The 23,957-nt window shown below is 41.3% G+C and overlaps 2 protein-coding genes across 3 annotated transcripts in view; both read left to right on the forward strand.

The window, feature by feature from the left end:
- LOC128447291 (sodium-coupled neutral amino acid transporter 3) overlaps window positions 1–12,232 on the forward strand; it is a 34,337-nt gene extending 22,105 nt beyond the window's left edge. For both annotated transcript variants that reach the window (XM_053429690.1, XM_053429691.1), the window contains 9 exons: window positions 2,736–2,818; window positions 4,464–4,522; window positions 4,910–5,056; window positions 6,387–6,466; window positions 6,864–6,964; window positions 7,494–7,618; window positions 7,722–7,866; window positions 8,518–8,621; window positions 9,400–12,232. In XM_053429690.1, coding sequence (XP_053285665.1) covers window positions 2,736–2,818; window positions 4,464–4,522; window positions 4,910–5,056; window positions 6,387–6,466; window positions 6,864–6,964; window positions 7,494–7,618; window positions 7,722–7,866; window positions 8,518–8,621; window positions 9,400–9,504 — 949 coding nt within the window. In that variant the 3' untranslated portion in view covers window positions 9,505–12,232. The remainder of the gene's footprint in view (window positions 1–2,735; window positions 2,819–4,463; window positions 4,523–4,909; window positions 5,057–6,386; window positions 6,467–6,863; window positions 6,965–7,493; window positions 7,619–7,721; window positions 7,867–8,517; window positions 8,622–9,399) is intronic.
- Window positions 12,233–13,980: 1,748 nt separating this feature from the next.
- The window catches only part of LOC128447317 (guanine nucleotide-binding protein G(i) subunit alpha-2), a 48,290-nt gene continuing 38,313 nt past the window's right edge, over window positions 13,981–23,957 (forward strand). The window contains exon 1 of the mRNA XM_053429692.1: window positions 13,981–14,808. Within this exon, the coding sequence (XP_053285667.1) occupies window positions 14,691–14,808 (118 nt within the window). The 5' untranslated portion in view covers window positions 13,981–14,690. The remainder of the gene's footprint in view (window positions 14,809–23,957) is intronic.

Here is a 23,957-nt window from a genome sequence, read left to right on the forward strand (position 1 = left end):
TAATTTCCTCATAATGAGGAAAGAAACAGGCAGCGTGATGTTCCCTCACTCCTTCTTCGGGCTTCGTGTCAGCCTGTGCCAGTTATTGGCGAACCTGGCGCTGCAGCTCATGTGCCGAGCAGCTGGCCTGAGAACAGCTGTGATAGTGACCCCGGAGGAGCGGAGCAGCGCGGCCACCGGGAGAAATGTTCATATCAAAACACAGCGGCAGAAAACGTAAACCATGGGATATCGCTGGCCGGTGCAGGTGGCCCCTTAGACAAACAACACATGCGTCCTTGGATGAGATTTCAGCGTGTGATGTCACCCCCCTTTACACGTTCACCCTTACCCCAGTTAGAGACTCTCCTCTCATGCACAGTGGTGAGAGAGGTGGGTGAAGGATAGAGGGGAGAAAATTTAGCATTTGCATTTTGATGCCTGGGTCTGCCACCTTAAATATATATCTGCTGAGCCACATTAGCATTGCTGCAACCGAGGGGAATGTCCCCTCTTGTTAGAATATAGGGTGATGACAATTTACTCAATAATACCACAAAGGAGAAAAGTGAGGAAACAAGTTCATGCACCTGCAGTGATCACTATGACAACATTGTTTTCTCTTGCCAGCCCTGTTGTCTCCGTGCAGCAGGGCTCGACGCTGAGGGCCACGGCCAACAATCACTGTTTATCTGAAATGACGGACTAGATTGTCCTGGTGGCATCTTATCCTGTCAGAGGGTCGGTGTTTATATTGTACAAGGAGTGGGAAAAATACCAGGGCCACCTAACAGTCCAATTCACCCAAGTACAACAACTCTGCAACAAATTAATGCTGCGTAGTCTGGTTATATTTGTTTTGAATATTATAAGTAAGTTTCTAGATTTATTTAGGGTTAAGGTCCAGTGTGTTGGGCGATTGATAGGCAGAATGTCATTATGATAGTTGTAATGTTAGTTTATAATATAATACAACTTAGAACCATTGGGTTCTTAATCACATGACAGTGAGACTAGTGAGACAGTGGCTCCTCCTCGATGTTGCACCACCTTGTTTTTTTAATGGAATTAGATTGTTAAATTAAAACTCCGAAATCCAATTATACAATCAATTTTTGCAGAGGAAACACAGTGACTGGTTATGTTTTCAATTTGAGGGACTCTTGACCATAATCAGAAGCTGATATTCGTTTTCTCCTGTTCTTTTCTTCAATCTGTTACTGGAGATTCAATGTGTATATGTGGTCTCCTCAGAGCACAAGAACGTTTGGTTCCATATACGAACCAAAAAAATACCAAGATATCATCTCTATTGAAACTGATCTTCCTCTCCACAAAGATCTGCACATTTTCTCCAAAAATCAGTAAAAAATGAAATAGATAATTCGTGTAAACAGTGTCAGAGGTTTTAAATAGACTCTGGGGTCATTTCTCAGTCTGTATGACCTGCTGTTGCACTGACACCCTGTCAACATGTTGTATTGTATTGTGTATTTCAGGGGGGTTTGGTTGTTTTGTCCACATTCTGCATTTGTCAATGCATGGATGTCTGGCTGTGGGTTTATTTTAATCTTATCGTAAACATGACCCTGGTCACACGCACAACCAATCGCAAGCGGTGTGTCTGTCTGTGTGTGTTTGTTGTTCTCTTTGTTAGATTATTGGTGATTGTGTATCTGTGTGTTTGAATATCTTTGGCCAAACGTCTGTATCAATGAAAGATCCAGATGAGCCTCTTCTTGTTTGAGACGTGTGAAAGTAGAGTCGAGCCGCAACAGATGTTGAATCTCCGCAGACTAGAAATTAATCACTCCTACTGTGCTGGTATAAAAATAGCTCACAGATGTTTGTTTCCTGGATGTGTTTGTCGAGGTTATGACGTGTGGTCGCTGCCGTCTGTTTGTCACTGGTTCTGCCAAACGTCCAGTCAGAGCCAGTGTTTACCCTCAACAATAGTTTCCACTTCACACTGTGTCAGATTCCATGTGACTGTGAGTTCACAATAAATCAGATTATCCCAACAGTTTATGTATATTAGTGTATGAACAGTTAGGACATTTGTTATCATGCGTGAGAAGAAGAATGCAGAATAATATGTTAATGTTTTAGGGTTCATAAGATAAACATTTAATCATCATGTTAACAATCTCTGAAATATCACTGATTGTATTAGACTGCTCTTTGTGTTTACATGTTTCAATTTTCAATTATTCCATTTTTAGAATCAGCCAAACACAGTAATCACTATTTGGTTATTTAGAGGTCAAAATCGTTTATCAACGTATTTGACACATTTTTAAATATTCTGATAATTTACTGTACTTATATTTCTGGAGGTTTATCCCAAATCAATTATCTAGCTGTTATTTTGAAGCCTAAACTGCCATCATTATAATTTTGTTATAATGATGGCCGACTCTTAATCATCCAAATCCGGAAAACTTAAACTGTATTGATTTTTCTTCAATTAAAAGTCAAAGATATTTAGCCCATTAACAATACTTAAAGAACATCATTCTTCCACTCTTTGTATCTGTTTCTTGACAACCACAGAGTTCAATCTGTGTTTGTACTGCATCTGTTTAGCTGTGAATAAAAATAACATCTGCTTGACTAAGTTATGGAGAAATAAAATAACTTTTTCCTTTTTCTCCTGTGTCTACTCTATCGATACTTGACTCAGTGCGAAAGCTCTGAGCCGAGTAATTCACAATCAATATGTTTAATTGCCTCTTTGTGTTTCTGTCTCTCTGCAGTGAATGGTACATGAATGGAAACTACCTGGTCATCATTGTATCTATTGCTGTAATATTACCACTGGCTCTAATGAAACAGCTCGGTGAGTGTGTACTTTCATGTCCTTCTTACAGTGGGATACTCATCTCATCTGAGATTCACTGTATTATTCAGTTTTCTGTATGATGAAGTTAAAGTGAGAATGTTGAACAGTGGCCACCGCAATTGCAAATGACAGTTACGGGATAAACTAGCATTTAGCTCAAATGTTAAACAATTGTGAAAGAATGACAAGTGGCTATAAGTTACAGAATCAGTGACGTCTGTAATTCAGCAAAATTAACCTTAACACTAGGCACCATAAACTAACGGTCACACCAGACCAAGTAAGGCTGTGACAGCAGAGGGTCTGTGTTTGTTGGACTGAACAATTGTTTGTGCTATTGCTAAAGAGTTCCACTTTTCATTTCAAATGAAGCATGTGTCGTTTTTCCTCTCATTTCAACAACGGGTTCTTTAAGGCTACAACTACAACTACCTTGTAAGCCTCTGTGGCCTTCCTGTCACCTGCTGTATTACAACTGTTGCCGTATCTCATATTAAGATATTTTCAGTTGGAGTCTACACAGGTTTCAGACACGTAGAGAGTTTTTGTACCATTTAAGGGTCATTTTAACTTGACTGAGTTGAATTCTCCCTTTGAAACTCCACACAGTTTATGTTTTCATCCACATTTGTTTGATAGTGAGCAGAATTACGTAAAATTACTGGAGGTATTACTACAAAACTTGGTGGAGAGATGTTGCATGGGCCAAGGAAAAACCAACTAACGTTTGGTGCTGAACAATTATTCACTTTCTTTAATATTGTGAGATGTGCCCTTTCAACATTCTTGTGGATTTCTCAGATAATAATTAATGGATCTTTCTGAAAAAATATCTTGAGGGGCTGATATTTATAATTGTGTGCAACTATGTGCAGGTTCAAGTGAAAGTCTGGTTCCAGTGAATTTAATTGTGGTTTCATAAGGGGACTGTCCTTGCCGGAGGTATACGCTCTGTGTGAAGTTCTATATTTGTAAATATTTTTTCCCTGACAGAGAGTATTTTTCAGAGCAAAGTGATGCTGCTGTGTTTTTCCCGTCCTCTCTTCGTCTTTCATGAGCATTTCCCCTGCTGTCCTCTTAAAACGCCCCATGTTGCACTGCTTACGCCTCTGCTTGTTCAAATGCTGCCATGCCTGATAATTCTCAACACACATAGATTGACTAAAGTTCCCTCATTCTTTAAAGCAACATCCCTCTGTTGACACAAACACACACAGTGTGTTTGAGGCGGTTGGAGTGTGTCATGCAGTCTCTCTGCATCACAGCTCTCCGTGAAAAGAGGCAAAAGGCAGGAAAAGCCAGTCTGGAAGTCAGTATCTGAGGCATATCAGTCGACCTCTTGTTAGAAGTCCATCTCCTGCCGAGACATGGAGGACAAACAGAGCCAGGCAGTGCAGCGACGTCACTAATACGCTCTCCCTCCGTGCACATTAAATCAATTTGTGCACCTCAAAGGCATTAAGAAGAACAGGCGGTAGAGAAACACAGGTCACCCAACAGGAAAATTCTGCTTTAACTCACTAGTGATCAGTTATTAGGGTTAAGTGTTAAACAAACTAGCATTTTCCATGGGCTCTTCTTGTGTAATATGTCAGATTAAGTGTGACTTTGCAGACAAATACTAATCATCCTTCTTCCTCAGGATACCTGGGATACACGAGCGGCTTCTCCCTGTGCTGCATGGTTTTCTTCCTGGTTTCGGTGAGTTCCTCTGATTGAACGTGGGAGCTCGATATCGTGCGTCATGCTTCTTGTTTCTTGCCTCTTGGCAGCGACATCAAGGCTGCATATTTCAGATGCACTGGGATCAGCTTGTAATATTTCTTCTCTTCACCTTCCCACCACCTCTTTGATATTCCCCACTGTCTCTACTCATTGCCGCGATGTAGTGTTTGCATGCTGCAGTTCCAGGCCGTGTTGGTTCTCTGTCTTTGTCTGACCTAGTTTTGGGTGTGCGAGCTGTAATCCACGCACGTCTCTCTCTCTCTCTCCCTCTCCTTCAGGGTCGTGTTTTCCCCCACCCTGTATGCTAACTGTGATCCAGAGCCTTTGTTCCTGGTTAATGGCGCTCTCTTCTCCCCTGCACAGGTCATCTACAAGAAGTTCAACATCCCTTGTCCGTTTGTGGACTTTGTATTCAACGGAACCGCCAGCGTCCTGAACATCACTGCTATGGACCCTGGCGGGGAGGAAAACCCTGCTTGTATTCCCAAAATGGCCAACCTCAACTCGCAAGTAGGTGTCACGCATGGCACTCAGTCTGAACGTCCAGCTCCACTGCAATGGCCGCTAACAAGCACCCACTGATATCTTCAGCATGTTGCTAGTGATGGATCATAATCCAAGCATGGAAGTCACCCTTGGTTTGAAGCACTTGGTTGCACCCAGGAGGAGATCAGGCCCTTTTTCTTTTTTTTTTTAAATCAAGCTGTTAATTGTGAGACAAAAGTCTGTGATTAGTTCAAGGCTCAGAGATGGAGAGCAACCGCTCCCAGCTCCCGTCAGCTCAGTAGTAAAAATGGCTTTGGCATTCTCCCGCTCATCAAGTCTGCCCTTTGTCGGACAAAGAGAAAAGTAATGAGTGAAATGGGAAAGACCTAACATTTCTCTGAGTGTGTTTACCTTTTACCCACAGTACATACCTTCACAGCAGGAGCAGATTCTTGAAAGACTCCCAGGTTACATCCACACTTTAATGTTTTTAATTGAACACGCATCAACTTTGCTATGGATAGGCCGGGCGTCCACACTACTCTGGAGCTTTAGATGTGCTAAAACGCAAAAGTTCTAAAGTTCCTAACTCTGAAATGTTTGGAAACGATGACTATAACACTCACAACCGCTTACTGATTAACCTCGGCTACCAGTGTACGGTCTACATGTATAATCAGTTACTCAATTTTGTTGTAGTAACATTTAAATTAAGCATTGCGGACCCAGTTGTCTTTACTAACAACTGTTGCAGTCAAATTCTGCATTTTACAATAATACAACTGTTTACATGTGTAGGAGATGAGCTGTTTTCGGAGCAGTCTGTGTCTATTGGGACACTTGTTAACACCAGCACGTGCATACTCAGCGTATGCGACCGGTCATGTTATTAGTTTTTTCCGGGGTGTTTTAGTATAAACAGGGATTTTAACTGATACAGAGTCAAAAATGCTTGTTTGAGATTGTTTTACTTTGAAAAAGCCGTAAAATGGATGCAGTCTTAATCACCTAAATTAGTTTGGTTTTAACATTACATTGCTTTACTTTATCAAAAAACGATTTAAATACTGAATAGCTTTTCTGGATTATTATTATTAATCATCTCTTCATTTCCAGGAGCTATGAGTCTTACTAACCCAGACTAGACCGATTCCTGCTGCTTAGCAGCTCACATGTAGGCCTTCTTAAACAGGCTGAAGCTGGTCTGTAGCCAGGCCCTAGTTAATCACAGGAAAACAATTAGCTCTCTGTGATGTGTTCGAGGGAGTAATGGGCAGTAAAGCACAAGGTTGGTGGTAAGACGTCTGGGATGGCGCTGCTGTATCTATGGTGATTTGTTGGGATTCATTTTCAGACGGCCTACACCATCCCTATCCTGGCGTTCGCCTTTGTGTGCCACCCTGAGGTCCTGCCCATCTACACCGAGCTGCGCAAGTATGTTGTTACCACGGAAAACTCCTGCTAAGTTCTGGACAAAGAAAGAGATTCAGCTGCATAACAAAGAGGAAAAGCTACAGGCTGCTTTGTGCTTGGCTGATCATAACCCAGTCACATGCACTGCTTTCACTTTGTTTTGAAATGACTTGGCACTGCTTGTGTTATGTAGCATGATGTAGATTGAATTTGTCATCCTGCTTTGAACCACTGTTGCTTGCTCTGATTAGTTTGAATGTATTTCATATTTTGGCAGCTCCACAGTTTCAGATGTAATTTACAGTAACTGGGCAACATGCTTCATGTTTGTCATTTGATGGTGGATGTCCTGATGCTGTGTGTGTTTGTTTGTGTGTGTGCGTGTGTGACATCACATGGCTATATCTTCTAATTTCAGTGCCACCAAGAAAAAGATGCAGCATGTGGCCAACATCTCCATTGCAGTCATGTACATCATGTACTTCCTGGCTGCTCTATTTGGATACCTAACTTTCTATGGTGAGGCCTGGTCCTCTGTCTGTCTGTCTGTCTGTCAGTCTATCTATCTATCTATCTATCTATCTATCTATCTATCTATCTATCTATCTATCTATCTATCTATCTGTCCATCTATCCATCTATCTATCTATCTTTCTATCTATCTATCTATCCATCCATCCATCCATCCATCATCCATCCATCCAATTATCGATCTATCTTATAAATACAAAATATTATATTCTTTTATAACAGGAGGGGCTGAAAACCATAATGCAATCCCGCCCTCTAGTGGTCATACTATAAAATAATCATTGCACTGTTGCTTTTAACAACTCCCCTTAAAATGCATCAAGATTTACAAATGGTTTATTAGTTAAAGTAGCATGATTGTGTTTTTTTTCTCCTACTGATTATATAATGTATTGAAATTAATACTATGAATTCTATTCATGTATTCATATTTGTACTACAGTTGATGTTTAGTTATTTGGTTTGGGAGGAGTTCATCACCCTTAGATCTATTTTCTTCTCTTTGCTTGTTTTCCAGGTGAGGTGGAGTCGGAGCTGCTTCACACCTACAGCCGCATCGACCCGTACGACAATCTGATTCTGTGTGTGCGCGTGGCCGTGCTCACTGCTGTCACACTCACTGTACCCATCGTGCTCTTCCCCGTGTGTAACGTTTTAGCACCTACATTTCACATCTAGATACATCGTGCAGTGACTCGACATAGTGAAATGACTGAAAATGGCCTTTTCATCTTATAATGCACAGGTCCGGAGAGCCCTTCAGCAGATGCTGTTTCCCAACAAGACCTTCAACTGGCCTCGCCACATCGTCATCGCCATCATTCTGCTCACGTGCATCAACCTGCTTGTCATCTTTGCCCCGAGCATCCTGGGCATCTTTGGGATCATTGGTAGGTTTGAGCAACCCTGTAACAGAGGGGATGAGACACAGGCTTAGTTTGGCCCCATGACGAATCCAGGGTAGCTTTCGTCAAGTCAAATCTGTTGATTGATTATCTGTGCTGCTGCCAAAGTTCATCATTCTTCAAAGTTTGCGACACGCAGGGACAAATACGACCAGAGATCCCTGAATATGTAAACATGTTTATACTGGATGGTATGTACACTGTAATTACGTATACAGGAATGAACACTTAGAAGGTTGGAAAGAAAAATAATCATATGTGGTAGATGAGAACCACCATCATATTTGTAGTTTCACCATTTACTTAAGATAATACAAATTAAGCAGGATTTAGAGAACAAAAAAACACTTCGATATATTTTCACAGATTTCTGGACTTGGTGTGTGGTAATATTTGGTGTCTGCAGTATTTACAGATATAATCCAACAGGCTCATTCAAGTTTAAAACATTGAATTCAAAAGCTTCATATCATCTTTTGATGATCAAAATGAATGCGAGCTCTTTCTTTTCCCCCTCTTTGTATTTTCCAACAGTGTTGTCAGACAGGCAGCAGCTGTGTAATGAAAAGTGAAGGGGCAGAGAATTTATGGAGAGTTGGTTTCATGAATGATTTTGTGTTTGTGTCTGCTCTCCAGGTGCCACATCCGCCCCCTGTCTCATCTTCATCTTCCCTGCTGTCTTCTACATCCGTATTGTTCCCAAAGAAGAGGAGCCGCTGAGCTCGTGGCCCAAAATCCTGGTGAGAACATTATATTCAGAATACCTTCATTTTCGGTTAGGTTAAGTTAAATTAGCTCAGGTTAAGTTGGGTTTGGGTTTTGTTATCTCTCTCAGGTTAGGTGTGTGTGTGTGTGTGTGTGTGTGTGTGTGTGTGTGTGTGTGTGTGTGTGTGTGTGTGTGTGTGTGTGTGTGTGTGTGTGTGTGTGTGTGTGTGTGTGTGTGTGTGTGTGTGTGTGTGTGTGTGTGTGTGTGTGTGTGTGTGTGTGTCTATGTATGGTTAACCCTGTTAAAATCATTTTAATGTTGTGAGGTCATTTTTGCCGGTCCTTACATATTCAATGGGCTGTTTGAGGGTTAAGACTTGGTTTTAGGGTTAGGTTTAGTTTAGGGTTAGGGTGAGGTATTTAGTTGTAAAGCTTAGGGTTGAGGTAAGGGGCTAGAGGAGGAATTTTGTCAATGAGTGTGTGTATGTCAACAGATTTCCCCCGTCAGATGTAAAATATCATACTTGGTATGAATGTTGGAACACCAGACAAAAAATGTCAGTCTGTGGCTGTTTTCTCAGTTTTACCTCCGGATGATATCATGAAAGAATAAGAAGCACTTATTGGTCGATAACTTCACAGTAATTCTAAAATACTGATACCAGTATAAACCTTAAAATAGTCCAGTAATGTGTGGTTGCCGGAGATAGAATAACATTGAAAATGTGTCACTAATATGATTTACTAGTGAAGTTACAATGTTCTTTCTGTCTCCTGTTTCCTGACACTCTCATTACTCCCCCTCTCTTCCAGGCTTTCATTTTCGCTGGGATCGGCTTCCTGTTTATGATAATGAGCCTCAGCTCTATCATCATTGATTGGACGTCGGGTTCCAGTAATGCCAGCAGTGGCCACTAGGCACCACATTCCCTCCTCCTTTTTTTCAGGTTTTATATTGTTGATTTAGACCTGTGTTGTAATGTTACCGTGTTTTCTCTGGATCATGTGTGGTGTTGAAGATGCCCTCTGTGTTTTCCGTTAGAAACGTTTAGAGTCGAGAGCTCGGGACGAATCTCTGTCCCTCCGCAAACGCTCTGGCTCTGATTACGTTGAGTCGTACTGTAACATCCTGCCAAACAGTGCACCTCCAGGCCGGTAAACTTTGTCGGAAAGCTGAAGGTGAATTCACTGAGAGGCCGGGTGCGGAGCGATTGGTGTTGACACATTGGAGGCTGTGCCTTGTGAAATGGATGTAAAAACTAAAAAAAAACTAAAAAAAAAGCTCAGTCATAATGTAGAATGCTGCTGTCTGTATACACCTCCCCTTGCCGTCCGTGCATCATTGATTTGTAAACTGCTCCTCAGATCAGAAAACAATTGAATAATAGACAATTCTTATATGATTGCTATGTCTATTAATATTTTTATTTTAAGTATTTTGAATAACTGTATATTTGCTATTCTCTGCAACTGCAGAGGGAAGTGATACTAAAAGCTGATGCACAGATTAAAAGATGAATTAAAGGAATAGTTCAAAATGTCTGCTTATCAGCTTGACACCAGGCTTCCTTAGCTTAGTATGAAGACGGGAAAATGTTTGAACTATTCCTTTAATGTGTGCAGCCCTTATCTCCAGCTCCACTAACTTGTGCTGTTGTTGTTTATTTAATAGCATTTAAGAGTCTCACCTTTTACAGAGCAGGGTGCAGAACCACTGAGAGCCTGTGGTGCGGCGCTGCAAGCACATTTATCAACACATTCCTAAACAATATATATCTATATATATATATTTTTTAATAATACCAGTCTCTACTTGATTGAAACCTCAGACGATGCAGTATGGACTGATCAATGTAGGAGAGGCAGGTTTCAGGTGACAGATCTCCATATATAAAAAGGCCTGTAGTGTGCAGAGAGAATCTTCTTTTTCAGTATAACTGCACACATGACAGTGATAAATGGTACCAGAGACCAAAGGTGGATTATAAACTGATAAGGTAAATGAAAAGAAGAAAGTTCCTCTTCGTCCTCAGGCGGGACGAGGAGGAACTGGCCGATCGGTTTGGCTTGTTTCTGAAAATTCACTGGAGGTAATCAGAGATAAAACAACAACAGGGTCACTTCATGAAGTGGTTAACAGCAGTGTGGGATCTGTAAATAGTTCTGTGTCCAGCACAAGCTCGATCCCGACCTGGGATTGACCGTCTCTTTAACAATCTTGAAATGTTGGTGGTTAGAAATAGCACTGTCCTCTGAAAAGCACAAAATTCTTGTAGCCGTTTAAACAGCAAATAATTCGAGAGAGATTTTGCTCACATAAACTAATGATATTTCAATGCATATCCCTTTGTATGACTAAATCTGTCAATTGAATTAATCAATCTAATGTAGATTCAGAGGAAATTATCAATGTATCAATGATATAATATGGATGTCTTCTCGAACATTACTTGAACTGATGTTGTTACCTATAGCATTTCCTGTGAGCCCCCCGCGACCATCAGCGCCATCCTCTGGTCTGTTTTGTAGACGCAACGACAAACTAGGTGGATGGACTGTTGGAGGTTTTTAAGTGTCCGTGCTGTTTTAAAAAATGAAAACATGGCTCCACTGTATTTGAACTATAGTACCTGTATGCATTTGTCTTGTAAACCTGGACCTATGACCCGATCACAAGAATTAATATAATTCATAGCCTTGATATATTAACTGTTGTTTTAAACTTCACGTTTAATGTTTATTCGGCGTATCAGTTGATTCTGAATCAGTGATGAAATGCAAGATGCGAAACCTGTCAATGATTGTCTTCTCTTGTATTTTTTTTATTAAACCTGTTATCATCAGCGGCTTGGATTAGGTCTTTCCTCGCCGCTCGTTGGCAGACATTTACCTACTAACTCAGAGTTGTTAGTGAGCTGGTGTACAGGTTAAAATCTTCTTCCACCTGACTACAGTGAGTGCTGTATGGGTAACTGAGTGTCGTCCTGTCCGTGTATCACACAACAAACCTCTTCTAATCAATTTGTATTTGATTGTATCCAGGCCTTTGGTTGTCTATGTGTATCTGTATGCAGAGGGAAACATCTGAATCAGCCACATTGGTGTCATCAAGTGTTACTAAGCCAATGAGTGTGTTATATCTATCCCCAACTTCCTGTTTTTGCCTACGATGAAGCCATTTGGTAAATTAAGTCAAATACAAACAACACACACACACACATACACTTCAAAACCTCACAACATGCAAAAAGAAGTGAAGGGAAACGCCAGTGGCTGATACAAGATGATCTTTGGGGACCTGTATTCAGATCTCAGTGATGTCAGTCTCCCTCTTTTTGTGTGATTTATTGAAACGTGTGTGATTGAATAGCGACAAAAAGTATCGACACCGGCCAGCAATTATAAATAATGTATATAAATGTATACCCTTTATATATTCTATATGCATATCTAGTTTGTATAATGTAAATAGTAATTCAAAGTTTTAGTCCAATTAAAATATAAATGTAATCATTTTCAAAGTGCTTTTAAACCTTTTGGTCCTTCGATTCCTGTCTATTTTCTTGTATCTCTATATATTTTAATATGTTTCTGGCAGTTATTGTACTGTAAACAATGTTGCAATAAAGATAAAGAGGTAACATAAGGTGCATCTGTTATCGTCTCTCAGATATGATCATTGGGAGATTATTTTATATAGCTCTGGACAGGAGAAGTATATAATATGTCTTGTGGCTGATAATGTAGAATAAAAACAGATTTAAATGGGCGACAGTAGCCAACCACAGTTCAACCTGACCTTTAGGCAGCAGTAAAATGACATTGATAATACAGTATGAATTTCATGGACTGTAATCTTATAACGTTTTACAGATGCATATAACTTGATTCTATGATACTGAATCATCTTATGGTCTCTCTTCAGCCTAATAATCTGTTTTTCGTTTGACTGTAGTATAAACACAGTGTAATAAATCAAAAAGAGAAAAAAGAAAGAAAAGAAAACGCTCTGAGGTTAATTTTTCTCAGAAGTAATTGTTCTTAAATCCACGAGGTGGCACCGTAGAGCTGTGGACTGAATGCTCTAATTGACCATCAAGTAATGTGACAGTGTCAGAGTTATATTCAGGATTTTCTTTTAGCTTAATTTTTCCACATTGTATCTGCGTCATTTTAGACCAGTTTAAAACAAAATACACAGATTCTCTAGATGTAGTTTACCTGCTGTCTTGGGGAATTAAAGTAACAGTCATGGGAAATAATTGTGTGACGCAGCCCTGTGCTGTCGGCCTGTAGATTAGTAAAACATCTGAGGGACCATTCAGCCTAGTGAGTAAAGGACACAAAAAAATGGTTTTCATGGTCATACGTTTGAAAGTTTGACGCTAGAGGGAATCAATTATTCTGATGGAAGAGCAAAGTTTGACTGAGCTCGCCTAAATTTTAAAGCTGTTTTTTTTTTGTTGCTTGTATGCTTTGTGACATCACAACTAGTTTGTAAAAAAATCCTGTTTTTTTGTTAAGACACAGGCCCACTTTACATGGTGATGTAGGACACATCTAGCATCGCCCACTTACATCGCAACATTTTTTTGGCCCAGTTTTGTCCCACATCCCACATTCGGCCCACACATCGCGTGGAATGATGGCACTTGGGCGGTCCGCTTCCGTTTGCCAGATCCGGGCCACAAGTGAGCCAATACTTCATGTCCAATTTGTTTAGTGTAATTTGGAAAGTATTCACCATTTTAATCTCACATTTGTTTCAGGATATTCGGGCTACATTTGCTATGTTACAAGTGGGCCACAAAAAGGCCAGAAGTGCTGCATCATTACCTGAAGTGGCCCTCATCCGTAGGCTGAGTGCACTAATTCAACTTTTGAAATGAAAGGTGATTGCATAGACTGACTTTAATGCAATTGGAGGGAAGGATTGAATTGTTTTAATGGACTACTGTAAACAAATGGCAGCCTCCGTGGAGAGGACCTGCTCCAGATGTAAAAAATAAAGTATTTGAATATAAAAGGCCCATTCGAGGGTAAAGAAAACAACAATTCATACAATTTAGATGAAACACATTAGTGAAAACATAACGGGGATTATTTTTACAGGAATATCAGCCAATATAACCTTAATCTTACACACTGAACCTTTAAGTGAAACAAATGAACGCAGAGCAGGTAGCTCTACTTGTGATGGTGTTTTTTTTTTGTCATTTGAGAATACGGAGTGTGAAACAGTAACAGTAAAACAATCTATTACTTTCTGAACATAAAAAACGCAGAATTCCACAGTAGCTCTCGAAGGAAACGCAACCCCCCCCCCCCCCCCCCCCATTTTTGACTACATTTCCCATGAAGCCGTGGGAGTGGGCGTTTCCCAGCCTGAAGGTTGGCCCCTGCTGCTGCTGCTGCTTTCGGAGGTGACGGAGCTGTCTCGCTGTTTGTCGGACGGAGGGGAACTTCGCGGCCACTACGGGTGTGGCTTCAAACGTGATAAATCTCAACGCGGGGTGAAGAATGTCCAACGGCGACAGGAACTGAGGCCAGTGGAGAGAGAGAACAAGATTTTCTAAAACAAAAAGAAGCAAAGAGAAAGAGAAGCAGAGAGTGAGCCGGACTGACACAGAGGAATCCGTGTGCTCGCCTTTTAACAGCTGGAGTACCTTTCCTTTCCTCTCTTGGCTGAACTTCGTGCGCGTGTGTGACCCACTCCCCATGTTCTGCGGGAGGAAGTAGACCCAGCGCGACCGAATCCAAAAGTTGATTTCCCGGCCGCTGGACAACTTCTCCACGCTCTCGAGAAAAGCACCGATGCTGACCGAGTGACCGAAACCACCAGCGACACTTCGGGAATTTCCGCAACCTCCCCCCCCACCAAAAAAAATAGAGTTCGCATAACTTGGTCGTCTCCGTGGATGAGAGGACTCCGTCGCCACTCTTGAAGAAGAAGAAGAAGAAGGGGGAAAAAGGAACAAACTTCAACTCCAACCCTTATTTTTTTTATTAAAAATAAGGGTGTTCGGACTGTGCCGTTATACCTTTTTTTTTCTCCGGTGATAGTTGCCCACTCAACAGCAGACCTGAAGCGCGCACTGGGAACCATGGGGTGCACGGTCAGCCAGGAAGATAAAGCCGCGGCCGAGAGGTCTAAAATGATCGATAAAAACCTGAGGGACGATGGAGAGAAGGCGGCGAGGGAAGTGAAACTGCTGCTGCTCGGTGAGTTTGAACCGTCGCGACTCTCTGACACATGACGCAACGGCGTGACATGCTTGAAACAAACATGCCACTGGGATATCAAAGGCAAGAGGTCACAGGGGAGGGACAGGTTTTGGAGCTGTGTCTCTCTGGGCCCCTTTGTGCACCCTCACCTCTGAATTGTTTGGGCAGAGGGTTTCCACCAAGCTCCCTTGACATGTACATGACACAGGAAGATCAAAGGCAAAAAATAGTTTCTGAGCAGGTCACTGTTTTTGGAGGTTTGTCTTTAGCTCTCAAAAACATCGCCCTCAGTCCACCCTCACCTCCCTGCGTGGTTTGAGGCTGTTCCGTCCCTCACTTCCTGAGGGACAAACGTGGCAGCAGCAAAGCCACCAGCAATACGTGTGTTTGTGTTTGCGTGCAGCAGTGGCACACGTGTGAACTTTACCTTCCACCACCCCACTTCACACGTCATCATACAAAAAGTAGCATGTCATAATTCATACTTTGACATCAACATATGGTTTTTACTGAAAGATGTTTTGGAAAGTTTGCAGATGAAACAGAAAATCATAGAGCACGTGTCTTCATCCAGCAACGTGTTTATGTGGAGTGTGTGAGCCAAGCACAGTCCAAATTGCCAGTTTTAAGTTTGCAGTGGTTTCCTCCCAGTGCGACAGGAAAGACTGGGTTACGCATGGCATAGTCTGGTTGATAATGATTGGGGTTGCTGTTTGGATAGAGGGTGAACAGCCCTGACGGTTCCCAGGATACACACACACACACACACACACACACCTGCTTGGCTTAGAAAATCATTCCTGGCTCTTCATATCTGCCTCATTTAGGACACATTGCTGTTGAGTTAAGTTTCTTAACTCTTTCCTGAATGACTTAGATATTGAAGACATGCTGACATATCACCTTTGCTTCCCACATTCATTTTTCTACTGACATGCATTTCAGGGCTATGTAAAGGGAGGAAGCAGCAACTCTTAAAACCATTTTGAGATATGACGCCTTTGTATAGCATGTAGGAGCCAGGACATGACTACGAATATCGCTGCTGAAAACAGTGTTTAGTTTTCAGTACTTTTGCATCGATGCTAGAAATGTCATCAACTACCCACTTGCACGCTGTGAATTTTCTGAGATTGGTCTGCTGTAGTCTCAGATGGACTCACTCTGACATTTCCCACACATTTTACTAAGGGACTGGCAGGAAAAGTGCTGGAAAATGTCTGAACCAACCGACTTGGACATTTGTTTTCCCACAGCCTGTCCAGAGAATTTCAGGAAAAAATATGCAGACTTTAGTGCATGTCTGAAAGCATCTTAAGTAACAGAGCTACAGGACACATTGCTGTTGAGTTATGCTTATGTTGACTCTTTCCTTAAAGTCTTGATATTGAAGCCACACTGACAACTCATCTGTTGGGTTTATTTCCCCCATTCTCACCCATTATTATATTAAGCAACCATTTTCAACTGATATACCGTTCATGGCTATACAAAGAAAGCAAGCAGCTCTTCTTAGTTGCTGCAAAACCAGAAATTCATATGAATTAAAGTTGAGATCAGTTAACTCCTGCACTAGTGATATATGTTGTCTCATGCTCATTGATTTACTCTCCAGAAGCTTTTGCCTCAAGGGAATCAATGCAATTTTCTAAACTAACACGGAGTCACTTTGTTATCATAGGCAGTGATTTTTATTGAGGACAGCTTGATGAACATATGCTTAGGTTGAAAATGATATTGATCTTGTTGAGAAGATGAATCCAAGGGAACTAGGAAGATGTTCTCAGATGGTGTTCTCTGAATCATTAAAAGTATGGTCTATCACAATATGATGTGACAGACTGTTAATTTACACCCAGGCAGTACATTGTTAGGGGCATAATCTCAGAGGAACTTGCATGAGGGCTTTTAATAGACAATTTGTAAGTGAAATATTTAAAAATATGATGTATTTCCTTTATATAGTATGTTTGAATCTAAAATATAACAAATGTATCTAGTTACAGTCTAATGGGCTGATTGGTCATCTTCATTTCTGACAGAAAACAGAAAATTCTGCTTAAATTGATGAGATACACAAACTGTGTTCTTTTTCTCTCTCCTGGCTCTTTAAAGAGACAGCTGGTTGTTAAGTTCTGCCTCTGTTAGAAGACTAATAACATACTCCGCTCTGTACAGCAGATCTCGGATCAGTAATTACACCCTGGTTCAGCGTGTGAGGTTTGAGAGGAATTATCGGAGAGGTCTGAATCTGTGCCGTGGGTTCGTGAATTTGTGCGTAAAGACTCGCGTCATGCAAGCGAGAGTTTTCCCTTTGCTCGGGCCGTTTGAAAAACACGTCACAGCCTGTGAAGCATGGATCCAGATATACATCTGGAATGCCCTGTGGAGGATTTCTGGTCTCGTAAAAAGTTCAATTTAAATTCCAGCGAACTAAATGGTAAATGCAGTCGTGCATTCATAATACCCTCAACATTTAAAACTCATGTCCTTTTGACACTGATTTTGTAGACTCTAGTTTCTTACAATCAGTCGTTAGTGACTGACAATAATTTGTTTTTATGAAATGTGATTTCTTGGAAAATATAATCTGTTGAATAAAAGTGCAGCAGTGTAGTCTGTTGACTAGCTGCACTTGTGACTGAGGTGTCCCTCCAGAGGTGCTACCTCACACCTCCAGGTCTGCCTTTCAGCACTCTCATCTTCCTCTGTAGTATGTGTTGGAACAGCTGGGGGAGAAAAATCGCACTGCTTCCTTCATGACGCACCGGTGAAGCAGTCAGTACAATGTAGCATGGCCTCTAAATGTAGGTCCCTGTGTCCTTACTAAAGAAAACTCTAGAGACCCAGAGACAATTTGTGGGGTTTAGGTGGAAGGACGAGCCTTGTTTCTTCTTTCAGGCAGAGGCAGAAATGATGGATCCCTTTTCAAATCAACTCTGAATCACTGCCTTCCTGCAATAGGCTGAGGATTTCTAATCACACACAGCTTAATCAAAATGCTGGTATTTCATCTATTACCTGGTTTGAACAAATTCAATCAGGAATCTCCCAGGTAGCACTCTTTGTCTCATCAAGCCTCACAAAAAACAGAGGCTGTATCACATTTTTTGGTCTTGTTAGTTCTCCCTGGAGAAATCCATTAGTTAATGCAGCAGCGGGGACTTCATACTGCTGAGGCTTAAACATTCATTAACAGGAAGCACTCTTTCACAGGCTTCACTGCCGATTCTTTGACTGACATTTAATCTCTTTCCTGTCACCAGGCAAAATTTTGCAGCTCTCTTTATGATTGTTTATTTTATTTAGATTAGTAACCTTTTTTTCCAGCTTAGCACATTTTAAAACCCATCACTTTAACTGTGTTTTCCCCTGGCATCAATACTTCTTTAGGTCTACTAGACTAAGTTTACACGCTGTAATGTTCAAAATATGCATTATTAATCGAATACTCTACATTGGTGCCAAAGATATTTTACAATCGGTTTAACTGCTTTAGTTTTTAGCTTTCGCCCCGCCTCTAATTCTGCTGTGATTTGGCAACTGTCCCATTCTTTTGTGGTTGGTCATCCTCTTAGAGTTAGTCAGAAATGTCACGTGCCTTACCCAAAGGCATACTGGGCAGCTGTGGATGTCGCTGTAGCTAAGGTAACGATGGAGTTTGTTTTGCTCTACTAGCTGGTAGAAGTGCGTTTCGTTTTTTGGAGGGGGGGGATCACCGATGGATGTCCATCAGTCCAGTGCTACTGTGCTCTGCTTAAACTCTCAGAACTACTAGTAGGAAAAATCTCTGCATGGATATGATTCACTGTCAAAAAACACACACGCACACATATATATTTGTACATCTATCTTAGTGAGGACACTCATTGACATAATGCATTCCCTAGCCCTTTACCATCACAAGTAAATGCCTAAACTAAACTGAATTCTAACCCATTACACCAAGTCTTAACCCTGAAACATCCCACTAAAGTTGAGTCAGAAAGCAAAGACTGACCCAAATGTCCTCACTCCGTAGGTTCTAGGCTCAAAATGGTCCTCACAAAGATCTCTATAGCAGCGCACACACACACACACACACACACACGTTTATTCTATATAAACCCATTCGCTCAGAGGCTTGACAGGCAATTATGTTATGTAAATGTCGGCATACTAAATGCACGCATGCAGCCAATGGCACTACTTCTTGAACACATGAAAATAGATTTTACTGGGAATATCTTTGAAATATATGTAGACCAAAGAAGTATTAAATACGAGCGTGCAGCTGGGTATACTTGATATGTCATCTTGAAATGGTAAAGGTGATAAATGAAGGAAATGCAGACAGTCTTATCAGGCTGTGGCTAAACACAAGGCTGATACTGATATTGGAAGAGAAACAACTTGAACTTAAATGGCAACACTGTTTCAGTTCCATAGAGGATATATATATATATATATATATATATATATATATATATATATATATATATATTAAAGCATGTGCTGCACTACTCAATTTAACACTTGGTCGTTGCTATAGTGTTGAAATTACTTGGATTCCATTACATAGCTCCCCGTGGTTACTGCAGTAAGGCTGCTACATGTAACACTGTATGGCTGATGTACTGTTTTGCCTCCAGCTGGCTTCTTTTTTTTTTTCCCTGATCAAAGCATCAGATGGTTAACCTTAAATGAAGGTGGCAGCCACGTTACACTGCTCATGCCATGGGATGGGAATCTGCTGTTAATGTTTTCCAGGCTAAGAATATATTAAATATGTGTGGAGAGAGGATCTCATTTTATAATTTAACTTAGCATTGATAGTTGCCATTTTCTTTCAAAATCGCTGTTCATTATTATGAACCAACATCCACTTTTGTTTTGACCACAGATGAGGAAAAGACACATGATGGTAAACCAGTCATTTTCTCTTCCTGTTTTAAATCTGGAGTCTTGTGTGTGAGGTTGCTCGCTCATTAATGTGCATTCTTTGCCCAAGCCTTTGGCAGGTAGGAGGAAAAAATGGACTTCCAGTAAATGTAGGAGCTGTTTTGGGATATATGGACTTATATAATGGATGTTATTATTATTATCCTTGTCATGGGGTTTTGCTTTTGCCCCTGTCCGTCTGTAGGATTTTGAATAAATACCATGAAAATGGGGCAAGTAAGAGCCCATTTAATTTTGGGAGAGTTCCAGGGAGGATATTTTCAGGATCCAGAACATGTTCATCAATTCCCAGGAAATAATTCATGGATCTTGATAGATAGAATCAGGCATATTTAGAGTACTGTTTTCTACGAGTGTGTGCATATTGGTGAAGCTTGATTGAATTTAAAGGGACTGTTGGGCCTTGGCGGAGGGATGCGCTCTACTGTGTGCCATTTTTGTTTTCAATGGTTCTGGGGTTGGAAACACTTATTACTATTTAACATCTACTCTGAAATTAAGCCCGTCATTCAGTTACCTTCATTTTTCTGAAATGCTTTGCTTCAGTATCCCTCTTATAAACCTGGCACTGCTGACACATCACTGATCAGAGAGAAAAATGACCTCTCCTGACTAGCCAAGCCACTGCTACCAGTTGAGGAAGCCATCCATCTGAGCTAAACCTACTATGATAGTATGGTAAGAGGCGCAGAGAGCTGGATTCTCTCTCTGATCCGACCTCATTAATATAACTTTGCCAGTTGGTGATTAGAGGGAAAAATGCTTGCAATTTAAGCTTCTGCTGTCAAACCCAATTCCTTCTGATCAGAAACTGGGAACAAGCACATTTTTGAAGTCTCCTACTGAATGAAAGAGTTGCTGCACATTGTTGCCCCGAACTTGAAATCTCCAGCACAGTCGTCTATTTACTGTAGATAGTCATGTTTGATGACTACACAAGGTCAGCCGATGTGGTCAGTACTGCACAGACACTGAGCTCCTCCCTCTTATTAAAGTCAGTAGAGGCATTTTAGTGGGTGTCATGTGTAATTACTGCAGGCTGATTATGGAGACCTGCTTATCTCTGGAGATTCACACTGACCTGGTCCAGAGCAACGTCTGTGTGACTGCTCTGGCACCAGAGGACCCTTTCACAGCTCCACAGGAGATCTGATCCGAGCATCAGATACTCAGCAGCTGCATTGTAACTGATATTTAAAACCACTACCATGGGCAAAATGTGGCAGTTCTCTGAGATTTATCAAATGAGCTGCTGTCCTATGTTTTTTGGTGACTTGACCTTGTTTACTCAACAGTCTGCACCACAGTGCTGCCCAATTAGCTGTGTGACTCACTGGATTGCAGACCAACGAGTTTGTGTGTATGCGAACAGTCTGGATATCCTGCAATTACAGGGAAAGCTCTTAAGATAAAGCCTGCTCCTGGCGTCTGTGAGTGTCAGTGCAAGTCCACAGTGACGAGGCTGCACTATCCTCTCTACTCTGAAGGCACCGATAGCTTTGAAAAAATCCCCCACCACTGCCTCAATTCCCACCTTTGCACCGACCTCATATCTATGCTTTAGTCTGAAACTATTCCTGTTGTTATAAAACACTGTGTGCATTCATAGATACACGACAGTAGAAAAAAGATCATTATTTTAGAGAGGAAAGGTGGAAGATCGCCATGCGGGTGTGTAGTAACTGTGATAAATGCATCCCTCACGATTCACTTTGGCTTTGTTGACCACAGAGACTGTGTATGAACACAGCACTACGTCATGAGTATGATTCAGTGTGAACGCCCTTTGCTTCCGATAATGTGTTCGGGAAGTAGACAGTGCAACATGCAGACTTGCAGACAGCCCTGCACAGACACAGGAACTGTTGCAAAATGCAAAGTTGTCTGACTGAGAGATGGGAAGGATGTAAGCAGAGTGAAAGAACATACAATACTGTGGTTGTACGCTTGTATTGAATGAATTATTTGACCACAGAGTAGTGTATTCACTCTTTCCTCAATAACGCACCCTAGGGACAGAAATGTGATTGATATAATTCTGTAAAAGTCACACAATGCTCCTTGTAAAGCTGCTTTTTCAGCTATTATCCTGAAAATACACAATTCTCTCTTCAAGTTCATGACCCCCCCAATAGCATCACCAGAAATGTCAAAGTTCCCCTTTTTATATTGTCTACATTTCGAAGTGCCTTTGGGGATGGGGTGCTGGGTGGGTGCTCTCTTTGTCTGACCATGTCATTAAAAACACATACAGTAAACTATTATCCCCTCTCTCCTCTCCGACAATCCATTTCCTTCTGGTTTCCATTAGAGGAAATTAGCTCACTTCAGTTCCCCTCCATCCTTGTAGGGTTATCGTGTCATTTGTTCTGCACTGGTTCGGTGGGTGCTCCTCAGATCTTTTAGGTTGCAGCCTGTATATGTTCAAAGAAGCGTAAATACAAATGTCAAAATGTTAGACTGAAAGAAAATGCCTATGGAGGCTTTGACTCCATGACACACCGTACCCTATGGCGGTCTTTGATGGGGGAAGTGTGCAGCGCTGCAGGTGGGGATGAAAAGAGAAGAAAGGAGTGGGTTAAATGTGGGATAGAAAGCGCATGAGATAATAAGTGAGGAAGGGAGCAGTGGGTGGGTCACAGTTCATATAGAGTGGAAGATTGAGCACGTCCTTACGATAAGCAGGATGGATTCACACAACCAATGCCATCACTGCCCATGTCTTTATATCTCCTCTGGCTGTTTTAAATGTGTTCTAGTGGTAGGGAAAATGAGCACAAAGGAGAAAATATCATATCTACTTGATGAGAAGGAAAAGACAAATCAGAGATTTCATCTTGCACAATATCTCTGTTCCGGCCCAAATGACAGTGTGCTGCTGGGATCTGAAATGCCGATTTAGTGAAGCTGTCAAACAGCAGACAGAAGTGCTGCCTGACCAGATGCAGAGTTGAAAGGCCTGTTATATCTTTCCTCAGCACTGTCCTACCTCACTTCTCAAAAGTTTTCCCATTACCAGACGCAGGACCTCACTGTCTCTGTATCAGTGCTGGCTTTTAGCTGCGGCCTGCCTCTGTTGGTGTTCATCTGAGTTGCGTGCTGTGGAGAAAATACACTGGCTGAGGTGCCTAACATAACGTGAACAGCAAGACCTGTCTTAAGGCGATAGATGGTGGGGATAGTTAGATTTCACACTTGGTGAGGGTGTGTTTTTCTTTCCCAGGGTGCTAAGGGTGACATTGTTGTGACAGCAGTGCTATGAAGACTTTTAATGAGAGGTCAATTTGTTTCAGCCTGTCCTCAGTTCTCCCCTGTGACAACTGAACAAAAAAAATCCATACACTTCACGACACACACTAATCTAGAGTTTTTCTCTTCAGAATTATATACTCTGAACTTTTGTTTGTTGTGTTCTTTTGTCAAATTCTCTCTATAACATACATTACATTACATTACATGTCATTTGGCTGGGGCTTTTGTCAAAAGCGACTTACAATTAGTACACTCAACATTTATGAGGGGCCCTTTTTTTTAGGGGTTCAGTATCTTGCCAAGGACACTTCGGCATGCAGATGGGTGATAGTGTGGTTTGATACCGGCAACCTTCTTGTTGGAGAGACACCACTCTAACCTAAAACCTGAAACCTAAATTAAAGTTGAACACCGGTTCAGTTGTAAGGTCAGTTGGAGATTGGTGGATGCTGAAATGAATGTGTCGAGAATTTTAGAAATGCATTGTTTTTTTATTCTTGTTAGACTTAATTATAGATGATGTTCACATTTACATCTTGCAGTATTTTCAAATGCAGTTTGTTTTAGGTCATTTAGATAAAACCGTACTGCCCACGCGGTTTGGGTTTGTGAAAAGGAACAACACGTTAATCTAGAGCCGTGTCAGCTTCACAATATTGGTCATACGTTCACTGGATCACTATACTGATCTTCTTCAGCCTTTTACAATGGTATTGATTAGGAGCAGTGCACTGTTACTCCTCTCCCAGCAGTTACAACTTGTATGGCATTCAGACAAACCCAAACAGAAACTCAAAGTACTGTGGGTGTGATCATGTTCAGTTTAATACATTTTTTCTAAAAAGAGAACCAAAGCTTATTTACCAACCATTAATTGGCAAAATTAATTAGTATCTGTAATACTTAAAAATAAATACCAACACAACATTGTGATATTCACATATCACACCCAC

This window comes from Pleuronectes platessa, chromosome 2 (genome assembly GCF_947347685.1).
Source record: "Pleuronectes platessa chromosome 2, fPlePla1.1, whole genome shotgun sequence".
NCBI classification, from domain to species: domain Eukaryota; kingdom Metazoa; phylum Chordata; class Actinopteri; order Pleuronectiformes; family Pleuronectidae; genus Pleuronectes; species Pleuronectes platessa.